Here is a 14,279-nt window from a genome sequence, read left to right as displayed (position 1 = left end):
TCTGAGGCATAAAAGCCTTCAGGGGGAAATATAATTCCATACAGTTTGTAAATATAAACTGTAGTTGTAAAGGATGCTTTATCCCTCACATTAAGATGAGCTCAGTTTGACTGACAACAAAGATTACTTTAATTCATTTATGATTGCGTAAACCATCCTAAACTAGTGCCGCCCTGAGCAGCCGCTCATATGGCCCATAACAACAGCTCCCTGGTTTAAATGAACACAATGCAGACTTCATATCGTTACAGAAGCTCATTAAAAACTATTTGGTAACTGAAATTGACTTTTGCTCCTTCTGCTTTAATTAAAGAAATAAAAGTTTAACAGAAAACCTGGTTACTCTTTAAAACTATATTTTAAAAGTTAAATAAAGAAACACCAGCTGAGCTTAGAAACACTGAGTCACAGAACAAAAACAGCTCTGACCTTAAGCATGACACAAGATACCCACTCACTGCGCAAATCTATTTAAGGATATTTTTTCCACAACTAGTGCAAATTTAGTTAACAAGGAGTTTTTATTCTATTAAAAGATAAAAAAAAAAAAAACTTTTCAAATCAGACAAAAATACTGAAGAAAATTCCCCTTTCATGGTGGAGGTATGAGAAAAACCAGCAGGTCAGCACAGAGCAGCATAGTGGGGCTTCGTCCTTCAAACGCCTTCTCTCTTGATTAAAAACAGCAGTTTGCTCAGGAGGTCTGAACATTAGAAACACATTTCTCTTATTTTTAATGCAGAAAATAAGATCAGATGCATAAATCTGAAAGTTCCTCCAGCGAAAGAGGCCAACGAATGACTCCTGAAGTATGATTGTGCAATGCCCCACACATCAGGACGTTGACGCTTGAAATGATCCTGAATTAGATTTCAGGTTTAGTCATATTATGTCACATGGGAGTATCTAAAATTAGATGATCAGTCAAAAAATATCCATCCATCTCTTCCTTCTGGTGATGAGTAAATAGTTCTGATGAAATCAAGGAATTTATAACTTCTGTTTGACTTTGACTTCATCCACAGGCTGATCTAAGCCACAAACAATTCAGGTTTTTTTACTTCCTCCTCTGCTTTTGTTGTTATTAATATGATCTGCTGGTTACAGTTTTGCAAAGGGCTTAAATGTGAATGCTTATTTGGATTTCAAATTGGAATAAAGAAAAATTAAAAACTCTTGAGAAATAAATTAAATGACATCCATCAATATGGAATCTATATATATATATCCATCCATCTTCTTCAGCTTATCCGGGGTCGGGTTGCGGGAGTAGCAGCTTCAGTAGGGAGGCCCAGACGTCCCCTTTCCCGGCAATGTGGACCGAGCTCTGACACCGGTCAGCCTAACAGCCCTTATTAAAGGGCCCGGTACCCCATACTCCTTGGGTACCCCCCATAGGATCCACCGAGGGACTCGGTCGAATGCCTTCTCCAGATCCACAAAACCCATGTAGACTGGTTGGGCAAACTCCCATGCACCCTCCAGGATCCTGCTGAAATGGTAAATGTCCTGTACTTATATAGCGCCTTTATTCAAGTCATGAGACTTGACCAAAGCGCTTTACACTACATTCATTCACCCATTCACGCACACACTGATGGTGGCAAGCTACATTGTAGCCACAGCTGCCCTGGGGCTCTCTTACAGAAGCAGGGCTGCCGTACACTGGAGCCACCGGGCCCTCTGACCACCATCAGTAGACAATGCAGGTGAAGTGTCTTGCCCAAGGACACAACGACAATGAAAGTCGGAGCCGGGGCTTGAACCGTCAATCCTTCGATTTCAGGACAAACTCCTACACCCAAAGCCACTGTCGCCCCAGCTGAGGGTGTAGTGCTGATCCAATGTTTCACAGCCAGGACGAAAACTGCACTGCTAATCCTGAATCCGAGATTCGACTATGCGACGGACCCTTCTTTCCAGAGTCCTGCAATAGACCTTACCAGGAAGGCTTAAGAGTGTGATTCTTCTGTAGATGGAACACACCCTCCGGTCCCCCTTTTTAAAAAGGAGGACCACCACCCCAGTCTGCCAATCCAGGAGAACTCCCCTTGATGTCCACACATTTCGCGTTAACCAACACAGCCCGCCAACATCCAGAGTCTTAAGTGATCAGGGCGAATCTCATCCGCCCCTGAAGCTTTGCCACCGAGGGGCTTTTTAACCAGCTCACTGACCTCAGCACCAGAGATTGGAGAACCCGACCCAGAGCCCCCAGGCTCTGCTTCCTCAATGGAAGACGTGTTAGTGGGATTAAGGAGGTCTTCGAAAAACTCCGCCCACTGACACACAATGTCCCAAGACGAGGTCAGCAGCACACCACCCCCACTATAAATAGTGTTGGTACTGCACTGCGTCCCCCTCCTGAGACGCCAGATTGTGGAACAGAATCGCTTAGAAGCCGTACGGAAGTCTTTCACCACCTCTACAAACTATCACGCCCGAGTTCTTGCCTCAGCGACCAGCTGAGCCATCTGCCGCTTTGACTGCCGGCGCACATCAGCTGTTTCTGGAGTCTAGCTCAATAAAGCCTCGAAAACGCTGGTGTCCACCGGCTTGTTCGAGGGTTGCAGCCGCGATATGCACCGACAAGCTTGCAGCCACAGCTTCGATTAGCCGCCTCAGCAATGGAGGCAACTCAATGTCCCCCACCTCCCTCAGAACTTGTTCAAAGCTCTCCCGGAGGCGGGACCTCACGACTCCTGATCGGGAGGTGGTCATGAGAGACTGATCGCCCCTCGTTACCCCCTGTACACTACATGACGCATGATCAGGTTGAAAGTCGGCCCGGTCGAAAAATTCTCGCATGACTGGAAAATCGTCTAGAAAATCGCACTCGGCTTAAGAGGTAGGCTTCTCTTTGTCTGGTCCCTCCCCTAGGACCTTTGGTGACAGCATAGCTCCTAAGGTCATTGGGACACCCAGACCCCTGGACCCTGATGAGGTGGGAGCCCAGGGGGAGTATATATAATTACATTTATTTACAGAGAAAAGGAAGTCCCAGTTGGCCTTAAATAACCTCTATTATGATAAACTAGAATAAGTTGACAGGAAAAAAAATTAATGAAGCATAAGTTCCCAGAATATAAACCAGAGGTCAAGCTCTTGAGATCTGACAAAATTGTTGGTTCAGCTTTAAAATGCAGAAGAGGAAAAATAAGCAAAAGACAAAACCAAAAAAAAAAAGAGAAGTCAGTTCATTAAAACTGCATCTTAACTTAAATGGATATAAAAACCATAACGATCTGCATATTAGATGTGTCTTTTATTCTGTTTTGTATCACGTTAATCACATGGTTAATTTATTCCAGTAATATAATGAAGTAGTGGAAAGTATAAAATCGGTGTTAACTTGGTCAAACTTAGAAAAAAACTATTTGTCCCTATAAATTCAACATAAACAGGCTTGAATCTTGTTACTTTATTATTTCTAGAAAGAAAAATGCTTATTTATGTTTCTAAAAGTGTAAAGATTACATGATTGATTCCATTTCCAACCAATACTAAAACAGATTGAGTAATTTTTGGATGTGCATTAAATTATCAATCACATGTTGCAATATTTTCAAAGTGCATTTTAAAAACAAGATTCTCTTGACTGTTAACGTCCTTCCAGACCGGCAGAAATATATCTTTGCTCCGCACTCCAGAGGAAAGCCCGGCCCCAAAAGTGAAGAGAATGAAAATAATAAAATTAACCTGAAAAGAAGAAATTTGAGAAATAAATCTTAAAATATCAAATCCGTAAATAAATGATTTATATTTTAAAAAGGTACCCTCAAAATCCTTTTTTGATTGAGAAAATAGTCAAAGTTTAATTTCTGGATTACCTTTTCTTCAAATTTCCATTTACCAAACATGTTGCTTAGAAGAATGAAGGAGCAAAATTACCTCCAAAGAATAGATGTGAATCTAGAAAAAGAGGATCGGAATCAGGAACAAGAAACTCAACACAACCAGCAAGCAAACAGCTAGAACTATAGGCTAACATGCATGGAGCGCGTTTTTTGGATGTGATCAACCATTAAATGGCTGTTTTCAGTGGATCTCAGTCCCATAAATTGGCTTCAGACTGCGCCTCCTCTACCTTCTAGTAGGTTTCTTATTGCTGATAATATGCAATTGGCATTGAGGGTGAGAGGACGTTAAGAATCTAGAATACTGACTGGTTTCTAACAGCTGGGGAGGTGAGTGAATGGTGAGAGAAATCAGTGGAACGTGGTGCAGCAAGGGGAGAAACTATTGAAAAAAGTGAACAAAAACAAAATGGGACTCAGTCAGAAATCTTAAATACTAAAGATATAACTAGATAAACCAATTATTAGAGAAAAGAGGACCAGAAGAAGCTAAGAATCATAAAACAAAGAGTAAAACAGGAATAGATGTTTGATACTACGAACACAAAGACCCAGAGGTCAGGATTCCTTCTTTTACCTTAAATCTACATCAGCTGAAGCAAAAACAATCCACTGGATTTTGCTTCCAAGTTTGAAGACGTTTCGCTTCCCATCCAGGAAGCTTTTCAATTCAAAAGTTTCCTGGATGGGAACTGAAACGTCTTCAAACTTGTCCAGTGGATTGTTTTAAATTTTTTTTTGGAATGACTATGACTTGGATGACAGAGAACCTTCACCAGCAACTTCCTGTTAAATTTTTTATTGTAGCTTTAAAATAAAGTTTAAGATTTGCTTCTTAAACAGGACCTAAAAAGAATAAACTGCATTTTTTTTCGTTTTAGTTTTTTTGCACGTCATCAGAATGTCTGAGAGCGGCACTCTCAGCGTAACGCCTGCCCTCTTTTCCTCTCTGACTTCTTAGCTTGTTTCCTGTGCAGCAGCCAGTCGCTCTGCATAACAACATGGCAATAAGCAGGAAGGACAGCTTCCTCTGGGGCCGAGGTATGGTGATGCTTTCAACTTTTTAAAACTTTTAAAATATACATTTCGGACGCGGTGTAGAGGATTCTTTCCCCACTTCTGGGGTCTCTCTGCTGGTGATGATGGTTGTAGTTTTGACAGATGCTCTTTCAGATGTAGTTATGGAAACTTTTCTTTGTATTTTGTCATTTTAATTGAACTTTTTGGATGCTGGTTCAATCCCTCATCAAATGAGGATGAGCTGTTCTCCTGCTCCCTGCCTCATTTAGGGAAGGTTTCTATTTGCAGCCTTTCCCACTGACCTGCTGTCTAACTGCTGGATGATGAGGCTTAGGATGCAGGCTGGGCACTGAGAACAAGTGTTGGTGTGAGGAAGGTTGATGAACATCCATTTAATGCTTCACCATTCTGTTAATGCTCCTACAGCTCCTCCTAAACTCCCACTGGCTGAGAGGAGGCAGAGCGACAGGAGCTACAATCTTAACGACATTCAGGTAGTCAATCTTTTCATCAAATTTTATCAAAACATCGGCACACATCCACAGCTTGCTGCATATTCATGAAAAAAGTCTATTTCTTATCGTTTTTTTGTGATATAAAAGGATCGGAGGGTCATTTTATAATAACTTAGGAGATGTGAAAACTAAACCTGTGTTATTTCTGCTTCGTCTCCCTGTTTCTCCAAGAAGCTAAAACTGGAGATGGCCAACGATGCACCTGACTCCAGCAACCCTGACCGGAAGCAGCGCAGGTGAGGATGACACCAGTTTGACACCAGTTCAGCCTTTGGTTTGCTTGATGCCTCCTGATTCTGCCGGCTGTTGGTCATTCTGGTTTCAAAGAGGCTGTCTTTCCCAGCAGCTCGTTGCATCAGATAATGAAACCAGTCTTTGCTCACTATGCATCTGCTTCATCTATTTTAATTCACTATTAAGGGCTTTTAGGCACTTCCTTTTCTTTACTAAGCAGCAGTATTTCCTCTGAGAAAAAAATAGCACTGAGGCAGCAAAAAAATCCAGAGTGAAATGGACAGAAATAACTTAATGAAACCGAGAGTTTTTAAGTATAAAATTAATTAAAGTCACATCATTACACATGGAAAAACCTCTGATCTGTTCTTGCTTTTATGGCTTCACAGTTGGTATATTAAAGGAGACTCTGAATCCCTGTTTTTACAAACTAATTCATAGAAAATGTGCAAAAAAAAAAGTATTTTTAACCATATATTTTATTCTTCCTCTTTCTTATTCGCGCACTCAGAGGGTGTCAGTAAACTCTGCATTTAGAAAAACATCTAATCTACCATAGTTTGTCCTTCCGCTCCACCAAAACCCAACACCCACCGTCTTACAAAGTAAACCTCAAAATACAGAGAAAACGAAAGAGTTTGATGATCCAGTCGGCGCCTGAAGGAGATCATCTTTAACTTGAAATTGGAGTTTAAACCAGTGAGGTTTAAAACAGCAGCGCAGAGTTTAGAAAACACACCTAATGAACACTGATACCTACTGTTTCACTTAGCTGCATGAAACTCAGTTTTATGCAGCTGCATTTATACATTTTTACATACTGCTGATATTTATAGCAACTGCAACAACATCTCATTTTTAAACATGTAATAACTTGTTTATATCAATGCTTGCAGCAAAAGTGATGTGAGGAACAGGAAGTTTCTGAGGGGGAAAAAGAAATTCAACATGGATCCAGAAGTGGTGAGCTTCCATTAGTTTTTTTTCTGCACATTTATCATCTGTAAAGATCATAACATGACGGAATAAAACATTCCTGTGATACGACTCATCCTCATGTCGTCCTGTAATCCCTGATCTAGGTTTGGAGGATGACGGTTTGTGCAAAATCTAACATTTTTGGCACAAAAAAAAAATGAGCGTATTGGTTTATCAACCTTTAAAAAAAACATAAATAATGGATTTTCTGTTTTTAGTCGTTTGATTTTATTTGGATTCATTGGTTTGCAGCGAACTAAAGGTGGCAGCTCAAACTCTGAATGCAGGTTTGAAGGAAGTTTGGGGTTAAAGTGCAAACAATGAGCGTGCAGCCACATAGGCAGAGCATGAGCACTAACGAGAAAAACCACATCCTGTTCCCTAAAGTGACGCAGAGGCGTCGCCTCACGAATTAAACCGAGGCCCCTGGCAATGCGGCCAAGTCTCAGAAGGGGTGGGCGGATGAGAGGCTCCGACTTCTCTGCACGGAGTGTCATTAAGTGGCTTTAATTTGGAGAACCCATCATCATGAGTTCACTCTTACGGTGGAGGGTCATGTTCTGAAGCACTGCATCAAATCAAGCATATACTTTAGCTGCTTGACTAATAACAGCAGTGAGTCAAAAGGTGAAGGAGGAAGCCTTCTCAGATGTGAGATATAACTGACTAACAGCTGGCTGATAAATAGACACCCACACATGCATTCTGGTCTAAAGATTGTAAAAGTAAACTTTTTCTCATCCGTTCTCCTGCTGAAGGGTATCTGTTACCTGATTGAACATGGCTTCCTTGAATGGCGGGCAGAGTCGGTGGCAGAGTTCCTCTACAAGGAGGAGGGGCTGAATAAGACCGCCATCGGCAACTTCCTGGGAGAAAGGTACATGGAAAAAACCAGAGAGCGAGTCTGGAGGAGAGACGAGAAAACAGGAAGCTCTCTAGATTACAAAGAAGAGATTAAAATACAGAAATCTGCTCATCTGCTGAGAAATGATAAGAAGCAAACAATCAAGACGATCAAAATGTAGGATTTAATTAAAAAAACTAAAGGGAAAAAATAAAGAAAAAAATTGCCTGGTTGTCAGAAGTTACTCTAAATGAAATAAGATTCAAGTGAAACACATTTTAAATTTAATTACAAAAGAAACAAAATCAAAAATTATCTACAATAAATACATACATATTAATATCAAGATTGCAATAATAAACCAAAGTATGAACTGATAAATGAATAAAAGTCATCAATCACCAAGACATTTACCCTCAGTGCTCTATCAGCAAACAGTATATGTTAGATAAATAAATCATAAATGAATGAATACATAAACAAATAAAAAACTGAAACTCAATTTTAACATAGTTGAAGAAAGAAATCAATAATTAAAATAAAATTCAGAAAACACAAACTCCCTGCTTAAACTGTCAGATTTTAAGCTTTTTTTTTTTTTTGACAAAAGAATATTTTTATTTGCTTTGTTGGTAACAACCAACTTCTTAGATTTTATATAAATCTCTTTTGGACTAATAAGTCAGATAATTTTCTGTTTATTATTGTTATTGTTATGCAATTGGTTTCGGTATATCTCTATTTGACTTAGTTGTTCAAACCCGTAGGAACTTAAACGTATAGTGGAGGATTTTTTAAAACAGCCGCCCTCACTACTTAATAAAAATGCACATGCAGAACCCTGTACCCGCTCCAGAGAGGGAACGCCTATTCACCGTGTGAGAGAGCGTGCACGAGCCCAACGAGCCATCCTCGCTTTACTAGCAGCGATGTGAAATGGATTTCTCCAAATAGCCAATCTTTACCCGTCGAGTAGAAACTTCAGTGGGAAGCTCGACCTTTGCTTTCAGTGTTTCATCGCGTGAAAGAATCTCCCAAAAACACTCTTGTAATGTTTCTCTCTTCTGAGGCCTTTTTCTTCTTGTCATACGCTTCATAGATACTTTTTCTCTTAAGACAAATATACGCCTGAAAGTGCGTGTGTGCAAAAAAAAAAAAGTGGTGACGACCTCACTTAAACATATCACCAGACTGATTGACAATTAGGTGGTCCAGTTATTTAGATTATCCACCCGGAAAAGGAATATCCTCCACTATACCTTTAGAGGGAAAATAGAAGGACATCTTGTGTCCACCTTTGGGACAGGAGCAAAAAATGGGCGGAGTTACTTCAGTAGGATTTAGTCCCGCTTGTCATTATTCTAAATACTGTCATTAATTTCCTTAAATTCGCTTCTCTCTTTTTAAAGTTGTCAGATTTTAAGCTATTAAGAATTTTTTTGCTGTATTTTCATTGTCTTTCTGATCTAATCTCTTTCTTAAATGTTGCGCAGGGAGGAAATGCATCTAGAGATTCTGAAGGAGTTTGTGGGCCTGCATGAGTTCTCCGACTTGAATCTAGTCCAGGCACTGAGGTTCGTCAAATCCAGGCTGAGATGTTGTTTTATCTTTAGTCTGTTGATTTTAAGCAAAAGCTGCAATAAATCTGTATTTTTACCAGGATTTGTTTTTCTTTTCCCCCTTTTTAAAATCTGTTCTCTAAAACAGGCAGTTTCTGTGGAGCTTTCGCCTCCCAGGTGAAGCCCAGAAGATTGACAGGATGATGGAGGCTTTTGCAACTCGCTACTGCGACTGCAACCCAGGGGTCTTCCAATCCACAGGTAAGAGGCCGGTTAATGGTGTCCAGTTAAAAAAGATTACAGCTGCTTTGATTTTATCTTCTTTACAAGAAAGAAAACAGAACACTGAACTGCAGAAAAATGACTCATCCCCCCTTCTCCAATCTGAGCTAATTGATTCTTCTCCAAAACTCCTCTGCCTCTTGCTGCATTTGCAGAAAGCCATTATTTTTAATGGACTAGCTCGGCTCTGCAGCTGAGGCAGAGACAACAAAGCCCGGCTGAGGGGAAGCTAAGTTGTGGTTTTCTGTTGCAGACACCTGCTACATCCTGTCTTTTTCCATCATCATGCTCAACACGAGTCTGCACAACCCCAACGTGAAAGACAAGCCCAGCCTGCAGCGGTTCGTGGCCATGAACAGAGGCATCAACAACGACAAAGAGCTGCCCTTCGAACTGCTCTCGGTCAGCTGGTTTGAATTCTTTTATGGCTCCATCAGAATCAAATAGTTTTGAAAAAAAGAAAAGCTCAACCATAATGAAAAAGAGCAAATTAAACTAAATGCTAAACAATGTGTGGAGAAAAAAACTGAGCACACATCTTTCCAACCCTGAAACATGGTGGTGCAAGTATCATGCTGTGGGGATGTTTTTCATTAGCCTGGACCTATGGGTTGGTCTACCCAGGAACCAACCAGGATCCTGTAGAACAGGTTCTCCTAAAGCTTCAGCCTTATGGAGAGAATCATAGTTTTTATTTTCTAGATCAGGGGTTCCCAGGCTGGGGGTCGAGAACACCGGGGGCTCCTGACCCCCACAAGATGGCTTTCACAATTATTGTAATGGGATTCCTTAGGTATACTGACTGCCAAAATATATCATAAAATACATAAATATCACTGCACTGTGAAATAAATAAATTTAAAACTTATTCATTTAGTTTTGCAGTCACAATAAAAATATGAAATATACGATTAAATTTTAAATGCACAATTAAATGTTTAAATGTTCCACTAGATCATTAAAAACCTTTACAATTATTTATCAAATAATTAAAATGAAAGAAATACATTCATTTTAAAATAAATATAATGACTTCACCGTGTATGAATAAACAATATAGATGGAATATTGTTAAAGATCAAAGGATGAACATTTTTTTAACTGTCCCAAAAGTTTGTATTAAATAATTATGACATATTAAGATTGAATCACTGCTTAGTTTAAATTATATGGTTGGCATATGCTAATAATATCTATCCGTTTCCTTTTTTGTTTTTCCCCTAATTTCCCTTTGGGATTATTAGATTATTGTTGATTTATATCAAATACAATGTTTTCTTCATAGCTTTCCAGCTTAGGAAAGCAATGACAGCTGTCCTCAGATTTTCAGAATAAAGCGTGACGCTTCACTGCCTGATGTGAAGTCCTGGAGACATCGATGTCACAAATGCGGATCTAACTGATGGGGGACGGAGGGCTGTTAGTTTATTATCATTTAGGCATCCATTAGAATATATATCATTTTTTTAAAAAGAAAAGTTTAATTATTTTTTTTTCTTTTTATATTTTCAAAACTGGCTTTTCGGATGTCATAACTATCTTAAAATGTTGCATTTGTTGTGTTAGGTTGGGATTGTGTCAGTGCACTTTTAAGAGAGCCCAAGGTCACAGTTTATTTATTAATTCACTTTTAAATTCACAATTTTTTTTATTGTTGTTTCGCAAAAAACAAAAAAGCAAAAAAAAAAAGGGAATAATAAATTAATACAACATATATAATGCAGACACAACAGGCAAGTTAAGGGGAAAAAATAAATGAATAAACCAAACATGTTTTTGTTATAATTTGGTCCGTGAGACAATAAACAAAAACATTTAATGAATTTATGACGTGTTACTACTGTCCCAGGTAGGAGGATGTTTGCAAAGTTGTTTTTTTTTTCCTGTTCCTTGGTCATCATATTTTGAGCAGTCAGCTTTAAGTTTAGTATATAAATAAATAATTCCCATAGGCCAAATAGCTTAAAAGAGAAAAAGGTTTCAACCGTCTGCAGTCTCCCCTTCGTGTCGTACTAATAACAGAGATGAAGTGTTGTGGTTAAAGGATGAAACTCAATTTGTACCAAAATGAGGCTTTAAGGTACCGAGAGTTTAACCCACTTCCTGTTTCCTCCCCAGAAACTGTATGCAAGCATCCGCAGCGAGCCCTTCAAGATCCCAGAGGACGATGGGAACGACCTCACGCTGACGTTCTTCAACCCGGACCGAGAGGGCTGGCTCCTCAAAATGGGTGAGACGCCAAAGTTACCCTGCAGCAAACTGAGTGGTTCAAGCTCCTTCCTGCTTCAGTCTGTTTCAAACTCCTCTTTGTTTTCATCCAAGGTGGACGTATAAAAACGTGGAAGAGACGTTGGTTCATTTTGACAGACAGCTGTCTGTACTACTTCCAGTACACCACGGTAAATTTATTTCCCCCCATGAGGCAAACAAATAAAAAAGACAGCAGCATCAAAAACCCTCCTCTTCCTTTGTCTTACACCTGTTTTGTCCTGCAGGATAAAGACCCGATCGGGATCATCCCTCTGGAGAATCTTTGCGTCAGGAAGCTGCAGGATTCCAGCAAACCGGTAGAGACTCTCTCAGTTTCGCACCTTAACTATCTGCTGTCACAGATTGTGCTGATGCACACAATAGCTGCTAGATTTCTCACGCAAGTTCTCCAAACGCTGAGTCAGACGGCTGTCAAGTAAACAGAAAACATATGCCTCTTTTTAACAGTATTGTCTGGAGTTATATAACGCCAAAGGACAGAAGATCAAGGCCTGCAAGACGGAGAACAAAGGCAGAGTGGTGCAGGGTAAACACCAGTCTTATAAGCTGAATGCAGCCAGCGAAGAGGAAAGGGACGACTGGATAGATGCCATCAGGTGAGAGCCTCTCTGGTCCTGTTTGCTATTACCGTGGAAAACAGACAACGCTGTCAAAACTCATTACTCCCTTTCAAATTACACCTGGCTTTGCTTTTTTATTCAGGGATTTTAGTTTATTTCCATATCAAACATAGATAGTTTGAGTTTGTTTATTGAAAATTGTGTGGAAAAGTTATTAAATTATGAATGAACTGCATGAAGCCACACCTTTTGGTTAATTAAGCCTTATCCATGCCTGATTATTGTCACTTATGCTGAATCAAGAAATAATTGCAATAGGATCTGACAGACAGCATGAAGTAGGCAAAAAAAACCTGACCTAGAGAAATCAAGAACAGATGAGAATGATTTTACATTTAAAGAAAGGTGTCACAGAATAGAGTTACTATTGATTACTAACCATAATTAGTAGTAATTACATAATAATTATCTTAGCACCAAAACACGGTGGTGGTAGTGTGGTGATCTGGGCCCGAGGAATCTCACAGGAGTAGATACTGAGTTAGAAATCCTGACAATAAAGTTTGTTCATTCTTTCTTCACTTGAAGCTTTAAGCTAACTTTGGTGATACAGCAGGACAAAAAAACTGGAATATCTACGTCTAAATGATAGCGTTGCACAGATACCAGCACTAAAATGGTGGTATCAGTATTAGTGAGTACCAACCAATAGGGCACCGATACCATTTTGAGAGCCAAAAGTTTATTCAACTATTGTCATCCATTCCAGGTAGGCAATAAAAGGTTCTACTGGATTCACTTTAAATTAGTCTTTTTCCTGTTTCACAAAGGGAGGCAGCAGCTTGACATGAAGCCATGATGGAAATTATTTTACATCCAAGTAGTCTGAAGTTCTTCATAGATACACACACACATCAATTTCAAACAGACAGTATCGGTATCAGGGCCAAAAAATGGCATTGGAGCAACACTACTAAATGACTCAGAAATAGATCAATACTTTAGGGTATAATTCATCTAATTAAAATAAAATACAAATAAATTAATCCAACTGTTTTTTTCTCCAGGGCGAGCATCACCAAGGATCCGTTTTACGACCTGGTTATGATGCGGAAGAGGAAGCTTATCAGCAACACTTCCTCGTAGGAGTGAAACTGCAGACAGCGGAGGGTCGTGCACGATAAAGCAACACAATCGTCAACAAGTTCACCATGCAGCGTTTAAGGAAATGGATGACTTTGCAAGTCGCACTTGAGTTGGCAAACAAAGGAAAAGTGAACTGAATTTGACTCGCAGTGCAAACGGGTTTATTTCATTTCTACGAAAATGCAAGTATGGCAGCTTCATCTTCAAAAACTGACAATACTTGGAAGTAGGGCGGAAGTAGAGTTACAGGCTTGACAGCATTAGCAGTGTTTCGTTAAACTGGGCTCATTAAAGATGAACGGTGAAGCAACTGACACAAAGCAACAACAAAGATAGAATGCAGAACGGCCAGAAGTAGGAGCTGAATAACTAGAAGAGGCACTGAAAGATGGCTCTCAAAAGAATGCATGGCTGCAATGAGACAAACACATTTCTTTAGAGATCCTGAAATTCCGCCTTAAAACTGAAAAATCCTTTGTTTCCTAAGCAAGAAACAAATTAGGCAAAAGAAGACGTATAACAAAGGGATTTAAAATAAATATAGCAGCATATCATCTGCATAGAAGTAGATGGGAAACAAAAATGAACACAGTAGTAAAAAAAAGATGCGTAAATATTGTATAGATGAGAAATTACTAAAGTTTAGAACAGAAAGTACAAATAATGAAGCTCAATAACTACAAAGAAGATATGCAACATGGGATAAAGTGCCAAGAGTCACAGAAAACTCCCAGAATAAGAGCAAAATGTAGTAAATGTATGTATGAGTGTGTGTGTGTGTGTGTGTGTGTGTGGGTCTGTGTGCACCTGTCTAGCCCTCAGAGTGAGGACCATTTTTTTTTTATTTCACCATCGAATCGAGGGCCAGTTGAGGACATTTTGCTGGTCCTCACAAGCTATTTTGCTAATGGTTAGTTTTAGGGCTAAAGTGTCAATTGTGTTAGGGTTAAGGTGAGGTATGCATTGTTAATGGTTAGGTTTAGGGTTAGCTTCAAGGTCAGTGCATAGAAAAG

The 14,279-nt window shown here is 39.6% G+C and overlaps 1 protein-coding gene across 2 annotated transcripts; it reads left to right on the top strand.

The window, feature by feature from the left end:
* Nucleotides 1-4,836: 4,836 nt before the first annotated feature.
* Nucleotides 4,837-13,597, top strand: LOC107082010 (cytohesin-4-like). Of its 2 annotated transcripts, none has more exons than XM_015370423.1 (13): nucleotides 4,837-4,898; nucleotides 5,304-5,371; nucleotides 5,567-5,628; nucleotides 6,523-6,589; nucleotides 7,363-7,481; nucleotides 8,942-9,022; nucleotides 9,156-9,268; nucleotides 9,543-9,691; nucleotides 11,408-11,519; nucleotides 11,612-11,688; nucleotides 11,785-11,856; nucleotides 12,008-12,156; nucleotides 13,188-13,597. In XM_015370423.1, the coding sequence occupies exons 1-13, from the start codon at nucleotides 4,859-4,861 to the stop codon at nucleotides 13,264-13,266; spliced, it is 1,188 nt and encodes a 395-aa protein (XP_015225909.1). In that variant the 5' UTR covers nucleotides 4,837-4,858; the 3' UTR covers nucleotides 13,267-13,597. The 2 variants fall into 2 exon arrangements, with proteins under 2 accessions (XP_015225909.1, XP_015225908.1); XM_015370422.1 differs by having other exon boundaries at nucleotides 4,841-4,898; nucleotides 5,564-5,628.
* The last annotated feature ends 682 nt before the right edge of the window (nucleotides 13,598-14,279 follow it).

This window comes from Cyprinodon variegatus, unplaced genomic scaffold (assembly GCF_000732505.1).
Source record: "Cyprinodon variegatus isolate N-32 unplaced genomic scaffold, C_variegatus-1.0 Scaffold46, whole genome shotgun sequence".
In the NCBI taxonomy this organism is placed as follows: domain Eukaryota; kingdom Metazoa; phylum Chordata; class Actinopteri; order Cyprinodontiformes; family Cyprinodontidae; genus Cyprinodon; species Cyprinodon variegatus.
The sequence above is the reverse complement of the archived record's forward strand: the minus strand, read 5'-3'. Positions and strand labels throughout refer to the sequence as shown.